Source organism: Lampris incognitus, chromosome 7 (genome assembly GCF_029633865.1).
Source record: "Lampris incognitus isolate fLamInc1 chromosome 7, fLamInc1.hap2, whole genome shotgun sequence".
NCBI lineage: Eukaryota > Metazoa > Chordata > Actinopteri > Lampriformes > Lampridae > Lampris > Lampris incognitus.
The window spans coordinates 19,374,587-19,395,893 of record NC_079217.1 but is presented as its reverse complement, the minus strand read 5'-3'; the positions used below and the strand labels follow the sequence as shown (position 1 = coordinate 19,395,893).

Genomic DNA, 21,307 nt, shown 5'->3' with positions numbered 1-21,307 from the left:
TCAACTGACTTCACCACCAGTGTTGGCTCACTTCGACATCTCCAGCTCCACCTTCGTGACCTGTGACGCATCAGCCACAGCGATAGGGGCTGTGCTGTCTCAAACCCAGCACGGTGTGGAGAAGCCCATCGCCTTCGCCTCCCCTTGCCCTCAACCTGACCGAGCAGCGGTACTCCGCGGGTGAGCGTGAGGCGTTAGCCTGTATCTGGGCTTGTGAAAGGTGGCAACTCTACCTCTATGGCCGCTCCTTCACCCTCAGGACAGATCACCAGGCCCTGACAGCGCTGCTGTCCACATCTGGGACAGGCCACAAACCCCTGAGGTTGCACCGCTGGTCTGACCGCCTCCGCCAGTACAACTTCAGCCTGCAGTTCACCCCAGGCAGAGACAATGTTGTCGCCGACCTGCTCTCTCGCTCTGTCTCCACCCCAGCTCCACAGACAGACACTGACTGTGTGGAAAAGGACATTGTCCAAATGCTACACACACCCCTTCAGGCCACTGTCTCTCTGCAGAAGCTGAGGGCAGCCTCCGAACAGGACCCTGTCCTCTCCCAGCTCCGTACCTACATCCAGAACGGCTGGCCTCACAAGGTCCCAGAGGAGCTGGCTGCGTTCGTCCGAGTCAGACAGGAGCTCTCCTGCTGGAACGACACCTGCGTGGCACGTGGGTTTTGCACAGTGGTCCCAGCTGCTCTCCGTGCACGTGTTTTGAATATGGCGCATGAAGGCCACCTGGGCATTGTGAAACTGAAACAGCGCTGCCGAGACCTGGTGTGGTGGCCGGGGATAGACAGAGATATTGAGGCTCTGGTGAAGGACTGTTCTGCCTGCCTTGTGAGTGGCAAGACTGGCCACCAGGCTCCCCCACCCCTGCAACCTCTCGCCTGGCCCTCTCAGCCCTGGGAACACCTGCAGTTGGACATTTGTGGTGAGATCCATGGAGTTCCCCACCACCAACGCTTCATGGTGGTCGCCTACGATCTACACTCAAAATGGCCTGAACTCACCACTTCCGGCACTGTGACCTCACAGACCATCATCGACTTCCTGGACTCTCTTTTCTCTCGCTGGGGCCTCCCAAGGACCATCACCACTGACAACGGCCCTCAGCTGGTCTCTGCTGAGTTCACTGCTTATCTCGAAAGCAAGGGCATCCATCATATACGCACTGCGTACTACCACCCCCAGGCCAATGGCAGCGTTGAACATTTTCAGCAGTCACTGAAGAACGGCCTCAGAGCACACATGGCCCAAGGGTGCTCTTTCACGCAGGCCATCCGTCACACTCTGCTGCACTATCGGGCCACACAGCACTCGACCACAGGCGTCTCCCCAGCCTCTCTCATGCTAGGCCAGGAACTGTGCATGCCCCTTGACAGGCTCCGCCCCTCCACACCCCAGGCACCTCCCTCTGGGGTCAGAGCCTCAGTCACTCGTCAGCAGACGCGGATGAAGCAACGGTTTGACCAGTCAAAACGAACCAGGGTGCCAGACATCAATGTGTCAGACTGGGTCAGGGTCCGCAGGCCTCACAGGGACAACAAAATGGCTTCATACTGGTCCTCTCCTCTCCAAGTCACCCGTCAGCTGGGCCCAGCCACTTACCTCCTCAGCGATGGCACTCGGTGGCACTCCAGTCGTCTACGGAAGGTGTCAGCTCCGCCACACACAGCTGGTGACACAACTTTAGCCATTCCCTCGGCATGGCGAGACGCCCCGGGGCTTCATGCAGCTCCTACACGGGCCCCAGACATTCCTGGGCCTCAGCTTCCCCTGCCTTCTCCCTCCCCACCTCGGCCTGCCCAGCCTCAGGCCGCCCTGCGACCTGTTCGCACACGTTTACGCCCTGGCCACCTAGAGGACTTTGTGTCACCCTTTCATGTTTGAAATCCTGCCGGGGGGGGGGGGGGAATGTTATGTCTGCACACATCGACAGTGCTGCATTTGATTTGGTGCTGTTCTATTGTGCTGGGATTGATTGGTGATGCCTGCGGGCTCTGGGTTGTTTGATCGGGTCTGCCTGTGATGCTGTGTCAGGCTAAATAAAGAATGCAACGTAGCGGTTGTGTCGAGCGACAGCGCTGTGTCCTGACGTGATTTCTAAATACAATAGGTGTATCATGCAATGGTAATTAAGGAAGTCCGGGAAAGCATCGTCCTCCCTGCACTTGGCAATAAATCCATTGGAGCGGCCCACCATAGCAGGTGCACCGTCCGTGGTGATTGACACCAGTTTACACACTGGGAGCTGGGTTTTATCCACAAAGTTTTTGAAGATCTGAAAAATGTCCTCTCCTCGCATGTGTTCCTTCATGGGTAGTATTGTTAACAGCTCCTCTTTTGCGGTCATATCTTGAAACACCATCCGAATGAAAATGCACAATTGGGCCGTATCACTTATGTCCATAGACTCGTCCAATTGTAGTGAGAAACACTCACAGTCAACGATGTCCCTCCAAAGCTGCTGTGTCAAATCATCGCCCATCACTTCACAGCGCCTTGTGACGGAATCTCTTGATAACTGGAGAGCTTTGATTGAAGATATTATTTCTGATTTGTTTTTAAAGTCCCGAAACAACGAATCTGCTGCCTCAAGGAAGGCCTCTTTCATCATCTCTCCATCTTGGAAGGCCTTCTTATGCTTAATGATGGAGTGACTCACCCGTAAAGATGCTTCGGTGGCTGCCTTTGCCTTTGAATGTGGCTGCGTGAAAAGTGACTGCTGCATAATTAACTGCGATTTTAGTTCCCTCACCTTTATCTTTCTCAGCTCGCTTTTCAGAGGGAAGTCATTGTCATAGTTTTTATGAACAGTTCGAAAGTGCCTCTCCACATTTCCTTTTTTTTGGGATAGCAATGCTAGACTGACAGATGAGACAAACGCATTTGGAATAAGACATGGTGAAAAAAAAGTCCTCCTCCCATTCCACATGGAAATGGTACGTTTTTTGTTTCTTGCTAGGTCCGGCTCCCCCACTCATTTTTGTTTTGTTTCACTTTTGGGTAGTTTTTTTTAGAGTTGAACTAGCTAGCTCGATGCAGTTCTGCATTAGCTCACGTTGTGGGCATGTGAACTTCAAGGTACGTTAGAGAAGGGCTCTGGTTGTTATGGTAACCTAATGTAACAAAGTTTTAGGTTCCGCTCTAGAATCTTTGGTTTTAGGCAACAGCAGACTGGCCGTCCTTTATGTCAATCAAAAGGCAAATGCCAAATGGAGGACAGATGATAGGCTAATGTCTTGGAAAAAAAAAGTTTTTTTGGAATGTCATGGAGATCTACCAGCACTGCCTTCGTGATCGACCAGTAGATCGCGATCAACGTAGTAGGCACCCCTGATATAGATAATACCGGATAATAGAAAAAAATAATAAATTATATCAATAAATATTAATAATAATGATAAACAATAAATATAATATTAATAAATAATGGATAAAATAGATGATCAAATAAGGGCAATTAATACAAAAAAACTTTTGGTCATGCATAAAAAAAATAATAGCAGGGGATGCGTTAACTGGGAATTTGCTGTCATTTACCAAATTAGAAAAGAGTTATTTACGATTGAAAAATGGTATACAAATAAGGCTCTTTGCTACACAATTATCATGTGGTAACCCTACATGGTAGAGAGTTATTTTGCCGTCTGTGTAGCATTCAAAAGCACTTCAAGATTGCCTATACACGCTCGCAAGATTTCAGTATGAATAAAATGTTGGGTTTTTTTTTTAATTAAATTTTTGCTAAGCACAACCCTGGTAAGGCCTATTGTGTCACTGGTGTAAATCATTATACTCCACATATACACATAAATGCAATGCAAAGCATAATGTCAGTAAACATGAAAACATATGTGACAAGTTAAAACAGACAGAGAATTTTTACAACCCCATCCATCACGCTGACGGACAACACAATCCCTGAATGACTGTGCGTTTTTAAGTTCTGCACAACATCGAAACCAGTTCCTCACTGAGAAACCACAGATGCTCCAAACTGAAGGTTCACGACCCTGTCACTTTTCCCTCTGACCAAAAACAGGGTGAAATGGCCAACCGGCCTCGGGGTCGAGAGACACTCACATTTTCTAGAGATGAGACTTCATCTGTGTGCGTGTCTAAGAAATAATGTTACTGGAATCTAAAGTTTGACTTTAGAAAAGTTCTAGCTGTGCCTTTTTTCTTGATTACAAAAAGAAACATACGGGGGGGGGGGTTGAGTTTGTACAAATTTACAGGGGAGATACTGTAAATAAATGGAATGAGACTTGCAAACAATGCGACATGTTGTCGTTATGCATGCTTAATAATCCAGGTAAGGAAATCACAGAAAGTTGAATCAGTTCATCCGGACACAACGTTTATTGAGAGAAACGTTTCATCACTCATCTAAGTGACCTCTTCAACTGACTGCAGGGAGGGGGGCGTGGCCGGGACGTCGAGGATGTAGGACACGTTTCTCTATTGCTCCTGAGTTAGTGACCAAATTTATATATTTAATCTCGCTAAATCGTGCATGTCTTTGGTGGTCAAGCGTCTAAAGAGTCCTTCAAACGATTCACACTATATTTGAGGACTTTGAAGGTGAAATGACATCTAATCGACCGAAAACGGAGTCTGCAAGAGCAGGCCGCAATAAGCCTGCGCCCTCTCCTGAATCTGATCCGCTCCCAACATCGGGTGCTACAGCTAGTGCTGACAGCATGACAGTACTGACCGCGGAAATGCTACAATCCATGATGGGCTCCCTCAAAACCGATATTTTCAGTAAGATTGACACTTCAGCTACCACTCTCAGATCAGAGATGATACTGGTCAAAGACGAGCTTAAAAGATCTATCGAGAGGATCCAGAATAAACTCGACGCACATGGAGTCGTTTTATCGGAGCTGGAGCGCAGTGCTACAGATCACAGCACTCGGATTACCGAGCTAGAGGCGAACGTCGGCTCACTAACAACTAGGGTGACATACCTGGACAACAGATGCGAGGACCTGGAAGGTAGAATGCGGAGGAACAACATCCGTCTTCTGGGAATACCGGAGGGAATGGAGGGCCCGCGACCGACAGAATTCGTAGCCGGGCTGCTTCAGGAGCTGCTCGGCCTGGATGAGAAGCCGCTGCTAGACCGGGCCCATCGCACCCTGCGGAGCCGACCCCGGGAGGGTGAACCTCCGCGACCATTTGTCATCAGGGTGCATTTCTTTCACGTCCGGAACGACATGCTGAAGAGATCTGGAGATGCGTCTCCTCTCCTCTACAAGGGCAGAAGAGTCTCGATATTTCCGGACTACACCACGGCTGTGGCCAAGAAGCGAGCTAGCTTCGGAGATGTGAAGCGCCAGCTGCGCGCCTGTCCCGGCGTGAAGTATGGTCTCATCTACCCTGCGGTTCTGAGACTGACCCTGCCGGACAGCTCCACACACAGGTTTGAGGACCCGGCTGTTGCGGCCGATTTCATCAAAAACAGGGTGAAAAAAGCTGTCATGCCACCGCCGGGTCTGTAGCTCAAAATATCAGTTGGCTGGTCTGGTTAGCAGGCTAGTTAGCGGGCCAGCTGGTAGGCAGATTAGCTAGTGAAGTTGGTCTTGCAGTGCTCATTGTTGACATTTGAACGCAGCTGTTTTTTTATTTTCAGTACATGTTGGAGAGTGAAGCTAGCCTTGCAGTGCTCATTGTTGACACTTGAATGTAGTGGGTTTTTTATTTTTATTTTCAATACATGTTGATGAGTATACAGCGGACTACTCACATTAAGGTGATATAATGTGGAGATATATTTTATTCCACTTACATTACTGCCTACTATTTGTGTCATTCTCATTTCATTTTGTTTTGATCTGAGCTGCCTGCACTGCCAGTATTTGGTTGTTTACATGGTTGAAGTTCAATTTTGCCACTTTATAGATTTTGTACCTCTCTTAACTGAGTTAGTTTTCCTCGGGTTCTAATGTTATTGGAGACCGACTTATGCACATTTGCTTTATTCTAGTTCAATGGTCACAAATCTCAGGTAGCTAAGAGTAAGCTAGCTAAGTTGGTATGCGTTGCTCTAAAGGTTTTTTGTATTTAGGGGTTTGCTTGCATCTCAGTTGGGGAGATGCTTCGGCAAGAGGGATTTTGTGGGAGGGTTTTTTTCCTTCTGTATTTGTGTTTTGTTTTCTTGTGTTTTGTCACTTGTTTTTGTTTTTTGAATTTGCACTATTGAGGTCAGCCAAAATATTTAATTTGCATTATGCCTTGTCCTTAACATGTCCTCTCTCTCTTAAGACATGACTCAGCCTGACGTAGCTCATCCTGCTGGAGGGAATGGTTTTAATTTTCTCACTTGGAATTGTAGGGGCATTAACAACCCAGTTAAACGCAGTAGGGTTCTCCACCACCTCCATCAGTTGAAAGCTCACATTATCTTCCTCCAAGAAACTCATCTCAAGGTATCACAACACTCAATACTTAGGTGCAGATGGGTGGGTCAGGTGTTCCATTCCTCATTTCAGAGTAGGTCAAGAGGGGTGGCTATCTTACTTCACAAATCAGTACCTTTTACATGTTCTAATGTGATAGCTGATCCCAATGGTAGATATGTAATTGTCAGTGGTAGGTTATTCGATACGAAGGTGGTTCTTGTTAATGTTTATGGTCCTAATTGGGACAATGGTGATTTTTTCAAATCGGTTTTCTCCACACTCCCTGATATGTCCTCCCATATGCTGATCATAGGCGGTGACTTTAACTGCTGGTTGGACCCACATTTGGATCGATCCTCCACTAAATCTACTACTTTATCCACCTCAGCTGGTGTTGTCCGTACCTATATGTCTGATTTCGCTGTTTCAGACCCTTGGAGAACATTTAATCCATCTGGGAGGGCATACTCTTTTTTCTCTTCGGTACACCACACTTTTACGCGCATAGACTACTTCCTTGTAGATGATAGACTTCTCCATTCCATATCTTCGTGCTTATATAATCCAATTGTGGTTTCGGACCATGCCCCTGTCACTATGGGAGTAGTCTTTCAAACAGCTAATAATCAGAGACCGCCTTGGTGGCTTAACACTCAATTACTCAGTAACGAAAATTTTATTAACTTTGCTTCGGCCCAAATTGACTTTTTTATGGATACAAATAGAACCCCAGGTATCTCTGCGTCTACCCTATGGGAAACTTTGAAAGCTTATCTTAGAGGTGAAATTATTTCCTACACCACACATGAGAACAAACTTAAAAAAGATAAATTGTCCATGCTAACATGCCGCATTGCCCAATTAGATAACGCATATTCCGTTTCACCATCTCCAGATATTTATAAGGAGCGCTTAACTTTGCAAGCAGAATTTTACACTTTGCTAACAGATCAAGTTACTGAGCTGCTTGTCAAGTCTAGGAGCACCTACTATGAACAGGGAGACAAAGCCAGTAAGTTATTAGCACACAAGTTGCGTCAAGTTTCATCATCACATCAAATTCCCAAAATTCATACATCATCCGGAATATCATTAGACCCTAGGGAGATAAATGATGAGTTCAGAAGTTTCTACCAGTCTCTATATACTTCTGAAAGTGATGCTGATTCATCAGAATTTGATGACTTCTTCCACTCCCTTGATGTACCTTTAGTCAACCAGGATTTGGTTAAAGAATTAGAACAACCAATCACTGTTGAAGAACTGTCTAGAGCTGTCAAATCTCTTCAATCCGGGAGAAGCCCAGGGCCTGACGGTTACTCGACAGAGTTTTATAAAAAGCTTTTCCCCAAAATAGCCCCTATTCTAATTGAAATGTATAATGAAGCATTTGTTAATGGTATTCTTCCACAGACTCTCACTCAAGCGACTATCTGTTTAATTCTTAAAAATAATAAAGACCCTCTTGAATGTGCATCATATCGTCCAATTAGCCTGTTAAATGTTGACTATAAGATTTTAGCCAAACTTCTGGCAACACGCCTGGAAGCAGTTCTCCCATCGATTATCTCTCCTGATCAAACAGGATTTATTAGAAATAGACATTCATTCTTCAATCTTAGGCGACTATTTAATATCATGTACAATTCCTCTGACACCAACACCTCGGAGGCCATTATATCCCTGGACGCGGAGAAGGCGTTTGACAGGGTGGAGTGGAAGTACCTTTTCTATACACTAAATAAATTCGGCTTTGGTTCAAAATTCACTACTTGGGTAAGACTTCTGTATGCGTCCCCCCAAGCCTCTGTCAGGACTAATAACACTCAGTCAGGCTGTTTCCCTCTGCAACGGTCAACACGCCAGGGTTGCCCTCTAAGCCCTTTATTGTTTGCTCTCACCATAGAACCCCTTGCAATAGCACTTCGTTCCAATCCTCTTATCAAAGGTATAGTTAGATACGGACATGAGCACAAGGTGTCTTTATATGCAGATGACTTATTGCTATACACATCTAATCTTTCTGTTTCTGTTCCTGCTGCCCTTGCTACTATTACATCCTTTGGTCATTTATCAGGGTATAAACTGAATCTCAGTAAAAGCGAATTGATGCCGCTTAATGTGACCGCGGAAAAATTCCCATTACATACCTTGCCATTCAAAGTTGCTCATAGTTGTTTCACTTATCTTGGTGTACAGGTCACGAGTCGATTTGAAAACCTTTTTCGGGCCAACTTTTCCTCGCTTTTAACCCGCACTAAGGATGATTTTGAACGCTGGTCAGTGATGCACCTCTCTTTAGTAGCGAGAATTAATTCTGTTAAAATGAACACACTCCCTAAATTTTTATATCTCTTTCAGTGCCTACCGATTTTTCTTCCCAACACATTTTTCAAAAAAATAGACGGCCTAATTCTACCTTTCATATGGGATAAGAAGACTCCTAGGATACGAAAACAGCTCTTGCAGAGACCCAAGTCAGACGGAGGTATGGCGCTACCAGATTTTAGATTTTATTATTGGGCGGCTAATCTTAGGGTCATTCAGTTCTGGTTGCGAGGTGGAGAGATGTCCCCGTCCCCAATTTGGTTAAAGATGGAAGCTGCTTCGTCTGTACCGGCATCATTGTCTTCCCTCGCTCACTCCTCCATTACAGGCCCTTATTCCTCTTTCACCAAGAATGTGTGTGTCAAAACAACATTGAGGATCTGGAATCAATTTAGACGCCATTTTGGGTTTCAGACAACCTCTCTTTCTGCTCCGGTGGCCTCGAACCCTGCTTTTGCCCCATCTATGGTTGACAGTGCTTTCTCAATATGGTCTAGTCTTGGTATAAAAAGGTTTAAAGATCTCTACATTGACAATACATTTAGTACGTTTGAGCAACTAGCAGTTAAATTTGGTCTTCCCAGGCATCATTTTTTTAGATTTTTACAGATCCGGAGTTACGTCCGCAATTTGGATCCTCATTTCCCCACCCTTCCTGGTGAAACACAGTTTGACACCTTTCTTACCCCGCTTCCCACTCTGAAAGGTACCTTGTCAATAATTTATAGACAAATTTGTTCTTTAAGAATTGCCTCACTTAATGACATTAAATCCTCATGGGAGGAGGAACTGGGGGAGGGAATATCTGATGGGCTGTGGGAGAGGGCACTCGGAAGGGTACATACCTCTTCGGTCTGCGTCCGACATGGTCTCATTCAATGCAAAATCATTCATAGGGCTCATTGGACCAAAGCGAGACTAGCGAAAATTTACAAAGACATAAATCCTAACTGTGTGAGGTGTAACCAGTCTCCTGCTAATCATGTGCACATGTTTTGGTGTTGCTCATCTCTTGATGGTTTTTGGAAAGATATTTTTAGCACACTTTCAGAAGTATGTGACACACAGATCAAGCCAGACCCTTTTATTGCGCTATTTGGGGTGCCCTCGCCCACATTGCAACTGACCAATATTAATAAGGATTTTATTGCCTTTGTTACCCTGTTGGCGAGACGATTGGTTTTGCTTAGTTGGAAATCCTCTGTACCCCCTTCTCATGCTCTTTGGATTAAGTCTGTTTTAAATTGTATAAAGCTGGAAAAAATTAGGCACACACTCAAAGGGTCTCTAAACAAATTCTGGGCAATGTGGACCCCCTTCTTTTCTTATGTTAAGCGACTTCATTTCCCTGTTATTCCAGAGTGATGTGTGTGTATATATATATATACATATTTTTTCCTTTTTATTGATGTCCTTGTTGGATGGGGGTGGGGGCGTGGCAAGCTCCGGTGATGAAGGAGGCAGGGTGTATGTGTACATGAGGTCTGTGAGGGACTGTGCTGGGTTGGCTGGCCTGCGGACAAGTGCATTGGAATATGTGTACTTGTATTTATTTATTTTATTTTATATATATATTTAATTATTTTAGTTAATTTGTTTTGATTTGATTTTTTTTTTTCCTCCTTTGAGGGTGTGTTTTTATTCCTCATTGTATTCTGGTGTGTTAGTGTATTGTTGGATGTGTTTTGTGTTCATGCTGTACAACTTATGAGGACAATTATTTTGTAAATGTTGATTGTGCGGAAAATTCAATAAACAAAGTTATACAAAAAATAAAAATAAAAAAAATAAACTGACTGCAGGTATCCCCACCCTTATAAACAATACAGTGGCATAAGGACTAAAACCAACGATCAGTTTCATATACAAATTGCCATGACCGTTAATTAGAGTTACAATGGTCATGTGTACTATGTGAAGAGGGAACGACAATCCCTGAACCGAGGGGGGGGGGCCTAAGAGTACAACCATCACCATCTTACAATGCTGTGATTACAACTATTCCCAAATCCTCTGTAAATTGTACACATGGCCATCGTAACTCTAGTTAATGGTCACGGCAATTTGCATATGAAACTGATCATTGGTTTCGGTCATTATGCCACTGTATTGTTTATAAGGGTGGGGATACCTGCAGTCAGTTGAGACTGAAGAGGTCACTTAGATGAGTGATGAGACGTTTCTCTCAATAAACGTTGTGTCCGGATGAACTGGTTCAACTTTCTGTGACTGCGACATGTTGGTACAAAAGGAAGGGCAAGGTGGGTTATACAGGTGGTCCTTATATTTTGTGCACAACATGAATACTACTGCTCTACTACCACAACTTTCGGCTGCTCCCGTCAGAGGTCGCCACAGTGGATCATCCATTTCCATTTCTTCCTGTCCTCTGCATCTTCCTCTGTCACATACTACTACAACTGCTCTCACAAAGCATTATTCCTCGTTTGTTTCTAGCTCTTGGAGTGCTATTGAGCTAGAAACAAATCATGCATAGTGATTCATGAGTGCAGATACACTACCGTTCAAAAGTTTGGGATCACATTGAAATGTCCATATTTTTGAAGGAAAAGCACTGTACTTTTCAATGAAGATAACTTTAAACTAGTCTTAACTTTAAAGAAATACACTCTATACATTGCTAATGTGGTAAATGACTATTCTAGCTGCAAATGTCTGGTTTTTGGTGCAATATCTACATAGGTGTATAGAGGCCCATTTCAAGCAACTATCACTCCAGTGTTCTAATGGTACAATGTGTTTGCTCATTGGCTCAGAAGGCTAATTGATGATTAGAAAACCCTTGTGCAATCATGTTCACACATCTGAAAACAGTTTAGCTCGTTACAGAAGCTACAAAACTGACCTTCCTTTGAGCAGATTGAGTTTCTGGAGCATCACATTTGTGGGGTCAATTAAACGCTCAAAATGGCCAGAAAAAGAGAACTTTCATCTGAAACTCGACAGTCTATTCTTGTTCTTAGAAATGAAGGCTATTCCATGCGAGAAATTGCTAAGAAATTGAAGATTTCCTACACCGGTGTGTACTCCTCCCTTCAGAGGACAGCACAAACAGGCTCTAACCAGAGTAGAAAAAGTGGGAGGCCGCGTTGCACAACTGAGCAAGAAGATAAGTACATTAGAGTCTCTAGTTTGAGAAACAGACGCCTCACAGGTCCCCAACTGGCATCTTCATTAAATAGTACCCGCAAAACACCAGTGTCAACATCTACAGTGAAGAGGCGGCTGCGGGATTCTGGGCTTCAGGGCAGAGTGGCAAAGAAAAAGCCATATCTGAGACTGACCAATAAAAGAAAAAGATTAAGATGGGCAAAAGATCACAGACATTGGACAGAGGAAGACTGGAAAAAAGTGTTGTGGACGGATGAATCCAAGTTTGAGGTGTTTGGATCACAAAGAAGAACGTTTGTGAGACGCAGAACAAATGAAAAGATGCTGGAAGAATGCCTGACGCCATCTGTTAAGCATGGTGGAGGTAATGTGATGGTCTGGGGTTGCTTTGGTGCTGGTAAGGTGGGAGATTTGTACAGGGTAAAAGGGATTCTGAATAAGGAAGGCTATCACTCCATTTTGCAACGCCATGCCATACCCAGTGGACAGCGCTTGATTGGAGCCAATTTCATCCTACAACAGGACAATGACCCTAAACACACCTCCAAATTGTGCAAGAACTATTTAGAGCAGAAGCAGGCAGCTGGTATTCTATCGGTAATGGAGTGGCCAGCGCAGTCACCAGATCTGAACCCCATTGAGCTGTTGTGGGAGCAGCTTGACCGTATGGTACGCAAGAAGTGCCCATCCAACCAATCCAACTTGTGGGAGCTGCTTCTGGAAGCGTGGGGTGCAATTTCTCCAGATTACCTCAACAAATTAACAGCTAGAATGCCAAAGGTCTGCAATGCTGTAATTGCTGCAAATGGAGGATTCTTCGACGAAAGCAAAGTTTGATGTAAAGAAAATCTTATTTCAAATACAAATCATTATTTCTAACCTTGTCAATGTCTTGACTCTATTTTCTATTCATTTCACAACATATGGTGGTGAATAAGTGTGACTTTTCATGGAAAACACAAAATTGTGTGGGTGATCCCAAACTTTTGAACGGTAGTGTATGTACGAGAGGAATAGATATAATCATATGCCATAGGACGGATTTACATACATCAGAACAAACTGCTGTCTTGTGTTTTCAGGAAACACCGGATTCTTTGTGGTGCGGGGCAGATACTAACCTCCACTAGCAATGTGCGGACAACTGTGTCGATCCGGCCTTTTTCAGGGACAGTGGTGACCTCGTTTCCACACAGTTGGTTCGTCTTCAGGGCCTCAGCGCTAACCTTCAGGCTTACTTCACCTGTGCACAAAAGCACATGCAATTACATGCGAAGTCAAAATATATTGATTCCTGCTTCCTTCACTGTCAGCCTGTCAGTCGATTTGTTTACTCAGGAAAACCATTTTTTTCCTACCCTCAATCCAGCTCCTTCCCCCTCGTCCCCCCTGCAACCCCCCATTCTTCCCATTGTTAATCTTCCTCCACCTTCCCTTATCCATCTGCATTTACTGCTTTATTTCTCTTATGTCCTTAGTACAGTTGTTCTCATCTCTCCTTCACTACCCTCCTCCCGTACCTCCACCCACACAATCCACTGTCTCTCTCACAGAGGATGAGTACAGATCATCCTCTGTGAGAGACAACTGCTTCACCCTAGAGGCGACATGACTTGTTATCATAAGCGATGGTCAGCGTTTCTCTTAAGCGGAGGTCAGAGGAGCACAGCTTCCACCTCATCCCTGTTAACTAAAGGTGTCAGAGGCTGCTGAATACATGGTAGCCAGCTTTGTGGGTGCTGAAGGAGCTGGAGCATCCCTAATATTTTTTGCCTCCCATTCTCCCACCCCCGCCTCCAAAAAAAAAAAAAAAAACTTAGCCAAAAAAACAAAAACAAAATAAATAGCTACACAAAAAAACCCTCCGTTGAGTAGTCGAATATCTGTTAAAAACTAGAATCGATTGGTTAAATTACAAACGGTCAAATAAAATAAACCAAACACATAACGTGTGATTTTTAACTTTGCGACTTTACCGAATACGTGACTTTAACCAAAGCTGTACAGGCTACTAACAACTCCAGGTTTTAAATCAAAATTTGATAAACTGGTCCAAACTACATTACATTATTCCAAAGATTGATGATTAATTGGAAAAAAAAACCCAGACAATTCAGTCAGTAGTTTAGGTGTGCGGAACTGTCATCTATAAACCAAAATCGCCATTTTATTTTAAATGAGAGTTTGTCGTTCAGATGAGCATCCACAATCATTTTCATAAATCGGGGGCTGCGGATGAACAGCCCCTTTTCTTCGGGCGTCACAAAAGCAGAGGCGGTCAGTGCACTTAATCCGGATCAAATACGCCTCTTTAGCTCGCCTCACATCCCTTATGCAGCTACACCAAATGATTGTTTTCTTAGCTTTTTCCCCCCCGAGCATACATGAGGAGTAATGAAGAAGCGCTGTTAGCCACATGATCACACGTTGCATTAGTTCAACAGAAACAAGCCTAGTATATCATGTTTAAAATGATCTGGGGCAGTGGGAGGCATGGTGGGGCAGCATTGTGACTGGTTGACACTTCATGAACAGCTGCGGTGAAGCTGCAACATGGCTCACCAAGGGCGGTAGGTGTGACAATCCACATGAAGGTGGTGCTCTCCTCTCCACACAGACACACACTGTACAGGCAGCCATCACACTCTCTGGAGGTGTACTCCTCTGAATCTGATAGAGTTACCTTCACCTGCAGAAAAAAAACAAAAAACAAACACACGGATTACACATTATGAACGTCACAAAAGGTGGAACCAATAACATTGCAATGGTTACTAGCCTCCACATACAAAGCTTAGTGTAATGACAATAACCGAGTTCACCGACTGATCTAGGTCAACACGACGATTAGGTTAAGCATCCGATGATCATTTCCATCTACAACAACAAAGCAGCAGATATGTACCATGATGCATTTGGAGAGGTAGTTGAAGACGGTAGCTTTGAGTGTGAACACCTCTCCACGGATGACAGAGTAAGGCATGGTCAGACTGACGAAAAAAGGCTGGAAGGCAGTCAGGCCGGTGTTGGGAGACAGACCAAAGCCTACGGAGGAAGTGCAGAAGGCTCCAGCTGCCCACTTAGTGATGGTGTCAGGGATCGTCTTCTCAACACTCACCGATCCATTGTCCCTGCACAAAAACACATGAGATTTTGAATTTACTTCAGGGTTTATGATTTGAATATAGTATTGCTTTGATTGAAATGTAATGCAATTGAGTTATGTTTAATGGGAAACTGGAAATGTAAATTATCTGCAACCTTAATTGCGCACTACAGTGTCCTTGCTTCCCAGACACCAGAGTTAGTGCTTAAGGATTGCTACCTTTATAAAATCTAAACAGCTGCCATAATAACTACCTGTAAACTGAGGTCCGTTGTAGCATAAATTGGTATGGACTACAAACTGCTGTTAAGTGTTGAACACTGAATAAATGGAGTAGACCTCCAAAGAGAACCAACTTCTCGGCCTGCCTACTTCATCCTCACTTTCCACTCCATTAACTTAGCCCGACCTTAAATACAGATTGGAATGAGTCCTAAAGCCACTATGCATTTATCCCATCATGGGGTTATCTAATTAAAAATTTTAAACTATGCCTCCTCCTCAATCACCCCTTTCATAATGCATATTATTACCCAACAGGGACCAGGTCCCAGATCCAGGTCTCAGGGAAATAGGTCCTAACGGTCTCCTTCACCTCCGCTGCTTTAGTTATTGGATCATCATCTAGGGTTGCAATTCCTGGCATCGTGTTCATGGCCATGGGAACTGGGGAGTCTACGGCATCTATAAACACATGTTAAAAAAATTAAACAATTGAACTTACCCAACAGAGACCAGCTCCCAGATCCAGGTTTCAGGAAAGTATGTTCTAATGGTCTCCTTGCTCCGCTCAGCAGGAGCTGCATGTGGAGCAGCAGCACTTTCCATAAAAGCTTTGCCTTCATCTTCTGTTTTGGATTAAAAACATGAACTATCTACCAAAGCAAGGCTTGTACACAGATTCAAAGTACGGCACTTCCTACTCATTGGGCTTGTCAATGGACCTAGCAAGTCAAGTCAGTCGTGGAAAACGTCTGTGACTAGGATCATAGCAGTGTTGCATCATGAAACTAGAACAAACCTTCATAAGCTAATGCCATCGTCTCTGGTTCACAGCTTAAAGGTTTTTTCACATCAGAGTTGGTAACAAGCTTGATTCCAATTTCCTAAAAGAGGTGAAAGCATAAACAGTTTGAACAACACAGATCATTAAGCAATGTCTTCTGTATTCAGGTAGAGTAAAATTATTCAGCCATCATTTAAATATAGGACACGTATATAGACTATAACTAAAATGCTAATTATCATAGTAGATGATCATATACAAGTACGATCAAAATAATTCTTTATTTTTCCATTAACACTGATAAAGTTTGTCCCCAAACAAAATTCTTAATTCCAAAATACCGGATCTATTATTGTAATCAGTCATTTTCTAATAAAGTACTTAACAGAGATATCAGATATGGGATTCGTTAAGTTTTTCAAAGCATGGGTGGTTTGGATATCTGGTTGTATTGATTGTTGTTTCTGCCAATCAGTCCTGTGCTGCTCAACAGAGATTTCACTCTACAAAAGTCAAAAGAGCTCTATAATAAAAAAAGGACTTCAAATTTCACTTACTCAAACAGGTTTCAAACATTTACCAGTCTACTTAAGGCCTGATGTGACATTTCGAATACAACATTTTCAACCCCCTAGTAAACTGTAGGCTATCAATAATCCCATGATCCCCATGCTGAGCTTTTGCTCCCCATCATACTTTACTGCGCTTTCCACGGACTATGAGTACAAGCACATTTAAGTAACTGAACATTTCTACAATATACACAAACACAATTTGAAATAAATACGGCTGGCACTCATTTTTACAGTCATTGTCATTGCCTTTCATCAGCACTCGACCACCAAAAAACTAAGCATTAGTATGGCAGAGCGAGGCATTCGCCTGAGCCGTTACATCCTACTTCCAGTGGACGTAGTGGCGATGGCGTCCCATAGTTGCCAGTTGTTTCTTTTCTTTCTTTTTTTTTATTTTTCCCCCTTTTTCTCCCCAATCACCCCACTCTTTTAAGCCATCCCGATCTCTGCTCCACTCCCTCTGCCGATCTGGGGAGAGCTGCCGACTCCCACATGCCTCCTCTGATATACACGTGGAGTCGCCAGCCGCTTCTTTTCACCTGACAATTAGGAGTTTCGGCAGGAGAATGTGGCACGTGGGAGGATCACGCTATTCCCCCAGTTCCCTCTCCCCCCAAACAGGCGACCTGACCGACCAGAGGAGGCGCTAGTGCAGCGACCAGGACACATACCCATATCCAGCTCCCCACCCACAGACATGGCCAATTGTGTCTGTAGGGACGCCCAACCAAGCCGGATGTACCACGGGGATTTGAACCATCAGTCCCTGTGTTGGTAGGCAACAGAATAGACTGCCACACTACCTGGACGTCCCCGTTGCCCGTTGTTTCCATAAATTTACCCTAAATCGGAAGCGCACTCAATAGCTGTGAATTTCACATGATTTGGAGTGGCCCTTGGTGGTGAAGTGGTTGTGGGTAGGGAGTGGCTTGGCAAAGGCCCTATGTTGGGTCTCAATAGTGCTATGAAGTCAAGCGGGCATTTGTTGAAATAATCATATGCCGTGCACCAATCAATGCATCCTCATATTATGTAGTCACTGATACACACGGAAGCATGGGAGGAGTTTGTACAATCTTCTCGACAGACTACAGGGCCTTTGTGTTATGGCCTCCTCCTCCCATTGGATGATGTAAATATCTCAGCACACTAAAGTTCCATACAGTGACCAAACATGTCAGGGATGGAAAATGTCAATTTAATGTGTGGTTTGTCAAATGGATCCATTAGTATTCACATAAAGGCACCACTACAGTACTACACTCCTACCCCTAAGACAAGCTGGCTTCAACTCATGCTTCAAACACCACTTTACACAAGTCCAAGCATGAACTTAAACTTGTTCAAACGAACTGTCATAGTTATCCATGAAGAAATGGGTCGAGGACAGTTTTTTGTTTTTGTCATAACTGGCTTAGTCCAATTCAGTAAAATTAGCTATCAATTACCTTGCATAATATAATTCATGATCAATAAAAACACAACCCAACTGCATCCAGTTCTTACAACGATCACATCAATTTGAAAAAAAGAAAAGGTGAAAAAGAACGGATTGTAGTTAGGTTAAACTGAATTGAACACTAACAATAGCTTTATAAATATAGCACACAGATATAACACACACTCTCTACTGTCCATGCCATGCAAAAAAAAAAAGTTTTTAATCATGTTTTGGAAACAAACTTCATATATGATTGAATGACAAATTCCCTGTCACTTAATTACACTAAGTTTCCAATAAGCACTTGAGATATCAAACTAGTCATTTGAAACTGATGCATTTCAAATCTCCACCAACAACACTGTTAAGTGAAAATAAAAGAGCATTTCTTTAATTCAGAATCTTACTTTAAAGACACTGTAGACATCATTCTTCTCATCATTTGGTCCAAAGAAGATGGAGCGCTTCCTTCGGTTGAATGGCTCCACATCTATCTCAGCCTCAGGTTCAGGACGTGGGTGCAGGCAGGGGTAGGGGTCAAAGTCCTCCACCTGATAGGAGTATCCTGACAGCTTCTGTATAGGAAGTTGTTCGTACACCTAAAATATCACAGGAAGAAAGAGAGTGCATCACTAATACACCACTAGGCGGTTGTCTTATGACATGATGCTAATAAGTGAAATAACACCATAATCAAGCGATGCAAAAAGTAGAGATGAAGCATGCCCAAATTGTACAGAAGCTGACATACAGAGGTGACAGTCAGCTCCTGCTCTGGCTGCAGCAGGAGAACGCTCTGGTCAATAGCTCTAACAGAGCACAGAGAACCTGGCTGAGCCTGTAGGTTCAACGAAGTCTTTTCTCCTGGGAGCTCCTGGGTGGAGGAGAACTTCAGGGAGACCTGCAAGGAGAAACCAGAGTGATGCTCAGCTTGTTTGAGAGTGGATTAGATTTTTATTTCACAAGACCAATTTTTAAAAAACTGCAGGAGGACCAAAGCAAAAACACTTAAAAGGAAGATCATGAATCATCTTCAAATTAGAAAAAAATATATAATAATAATAATAATAATAATAATCAGGGGTACTGCACAGAATGAGTAAAGCTAAAGTAGCACTAATGTTTTAGGATATCTTTTTTTTTTATCCCCCCCCCCGCCTTTCCCCAATTGCACTTGGCCAATTACCCCACTCTTCCAAGTCGTCCTTGTCGCTTCTCAGCCCCCTCTGCCGATCCAGGGAGGGCTGCAGACTACCACATGCCTCCTCCGATACACATGGAGTCGCCAGCTGCTTCTTTTCACCTGACAGTGAGCAGTTTCGCCAGGGGAAGGTAGCGCGTGGGAGGATCACGCTATTCCCCCCAGTTCCCCTCCCCTCTGAACAGGCGCCCGACCGACCAGAGGAGGCGCTAGTGCAGCGACCAGGATACATACCCACATCCAGCTTCCAACCAGCAGACATGGCCAATTGTGTCTGTAGGGACGCCCGACCAAGCAGGAGGTAACACGGGGATTTGAACCAGTGATCCCTGTGTTGGTAGGCAATGGAATAGACCAGCAAGCTAACCAGATGCCCTGTTTTAGGATATCTTAGCAGGTCAGATGGCACCTTGTTATTGAAGCAGGGCTGAATCGGGAAGTCCTGGCTATCTGCAACAGCTTCGCCACTGAACATCACAGTGTACACTACCACCTGGGCATATGGCGCAAGATTTATTGTCTGCTTCAGAGATACAGATATCTCTCCCTTGTTGACTGAAAATGAAGGCCAAGCAAGAAATGGATACAGAGAAAGAAACACATTTTGATTGAAATAACTTATTCAACCTACACAGTTGTAGATAAAGGATCATAATATTCACAATGTCATCTTTTGTTTTACCCATTCCTGTTTTAACATCCACTGGCAGACGGCCATGCTGCACAATTCCACCTTTGGACATCACCTTAACAGACAGATAGATGTAAGAATATACATGAAAGAAATGCAAAATAATAAAAACTACATAATTTCAGACAATTTCATTAACTACGCAACAAAAAATGCACAGTGACTAAAACAAACTATGAGCTAGAAACTCCCAGCATCATAGCTACATAATGAAGAGATTTCAGCATCTCTGATATATATTCTCTGCACCATTGCACTTTATTGCCTCTTATTTCACCTGTATATAGTCAATCCTTGTGTACATATCTGAAGATTGTTGTGTTGTTGTGTTGCTATTCTATATTAAGTACACTGTGAGAGCCACGAAACCGGAGTCAAATTCCATGTGTGCAAACCCACATGGCCAATAAACATGGTTCTGATTCTGAAGTATGTGCCTTAGTACAATGAATCCACATGTCTTACAGTGACGAAGAAACATGGAAGAGGTTGTAAGATACAGCAAGTCTCACCAAGTAGAAGAAGTCAAGAACTTCCTGCCCCTTCTTTAGCTCCTCCCCCTGAATGATGTACTTGGCACGCACAGCAGCATCCCTGTCACAAGGGAGCGTCCCGCTGGCCTGCATGAGCTTCACAAAGCTCTTGCTTTTGGAGTAGAAGGCTGAAATGACCCGGAAGACCGACCCGTACGTTGGTCTACGCAAGCTGAGCACGTAGTGCTCCTCCTCATCTTTCTTTCTGGACCTTGCCTATTGAGAATGATGGTTTAAAGGGGATTAACCAGATTTCAAAGAACAAGATCAACTACAACAACAAGTTTTTATCCAGCTTTAAATAACCAAGACCGGAGCCTATTCAACCCACCATGAGACTAGATTAGCCTTCATGAAGATGATATACTGATACTCTTGTGCGCTCTCATCAGCTAGTTACCTTTTTTATGCCATTTTTATTTGATATTAAAGGGAAAGTTCACCGAATGTCAACCTTCCCTCTGTCTATCTGTGACAGGGATAGCACATGAAAAACCCCTGAAGTTGTTCCTGTTTTTTTCTGCATCTCTGGGGCAGCAATGAAACCGAGTTTTTTCCTCGCTGTCAAGTAAAATATCATGACGTCAGTTGGCGGTGAGAAAAACTACAGTCTAGCAGGGTTTCTAATACTCAAATCTACTGTAAAGACACTGTTCAAAAAAACACACGCTCATTCTCTCTGCTGAACTACGCTTCTGATGGTGGAAATGATCTCCCACATCACTATCGCAAAGGATTTCATGGACAAAGAGACAGATGCTTATGTGCAATGCATTCTGGTACGTGGAAATTTGGGAAAGACTCTCTGAGCCGGGGAACACCAATTTCTCCATCAACATCACCCATCGCAGTGAGGACTTTTTGCTTCAATCCACTACATTGCTC

General features: G+C 43.9%; 1 protein-coding gene across 2 annotated transcripts in view; it reads right to left on the bottom strand.

Moving 5' to 3' along the window:
• LOC130116020 (alpha-2-macroglobulin-P) overlaps positions 1–21,307 on the bottom strand; it is a 56,030-nt gene that overhangs the window by 21,403 nt on the left and 13,320 nt on the right. Inside the window, exons 12-21 of one of the 2 annotated variants that reach the window (XM_056283935.1) lie at positions 20,402–20,638; positions 19,881–19,944; positions 19,608–19,753; positions 18,749–18,898; positions 18,405–18,596; positions 15,997–16,081; positions 15,700–15,823; positions 14,775–15,000; positions 14,432–14,558; positions 12,991–13,112 (exon numbers count right to left, since the gene is read on the bottom strand). In XM_056283935.1, the coding sequence (XP_056139910.1) occupies positions 12,991–13,112; positions 14,432–14,558; positions 14,775–15,000; positions 15,700–15,823; positions 15,997–16,081; positions 18,405–18,596; positions 18,749–18,898; positions 19,608–19,753; positions 19,881–19,944; positions 20,402–20,638 (1,473 nt within the window). Of the gene's footprint in view, positions 1–12,990; positions 13,113–14,431; positions 14,559–14,774; positions 15,001–15,508; positions 15,660–15,699; positions 15,824–15,996; positions 16,082–18,404; positions 18,597–18,748; positions 18,899–19,607; positions 19,754–19,880; positions 19,945–20,401; positions 20,639–21,307 lie in introns of both variants that reach the window. The other variant, XM_056283933.1, reaches the window with a different exon arrangement.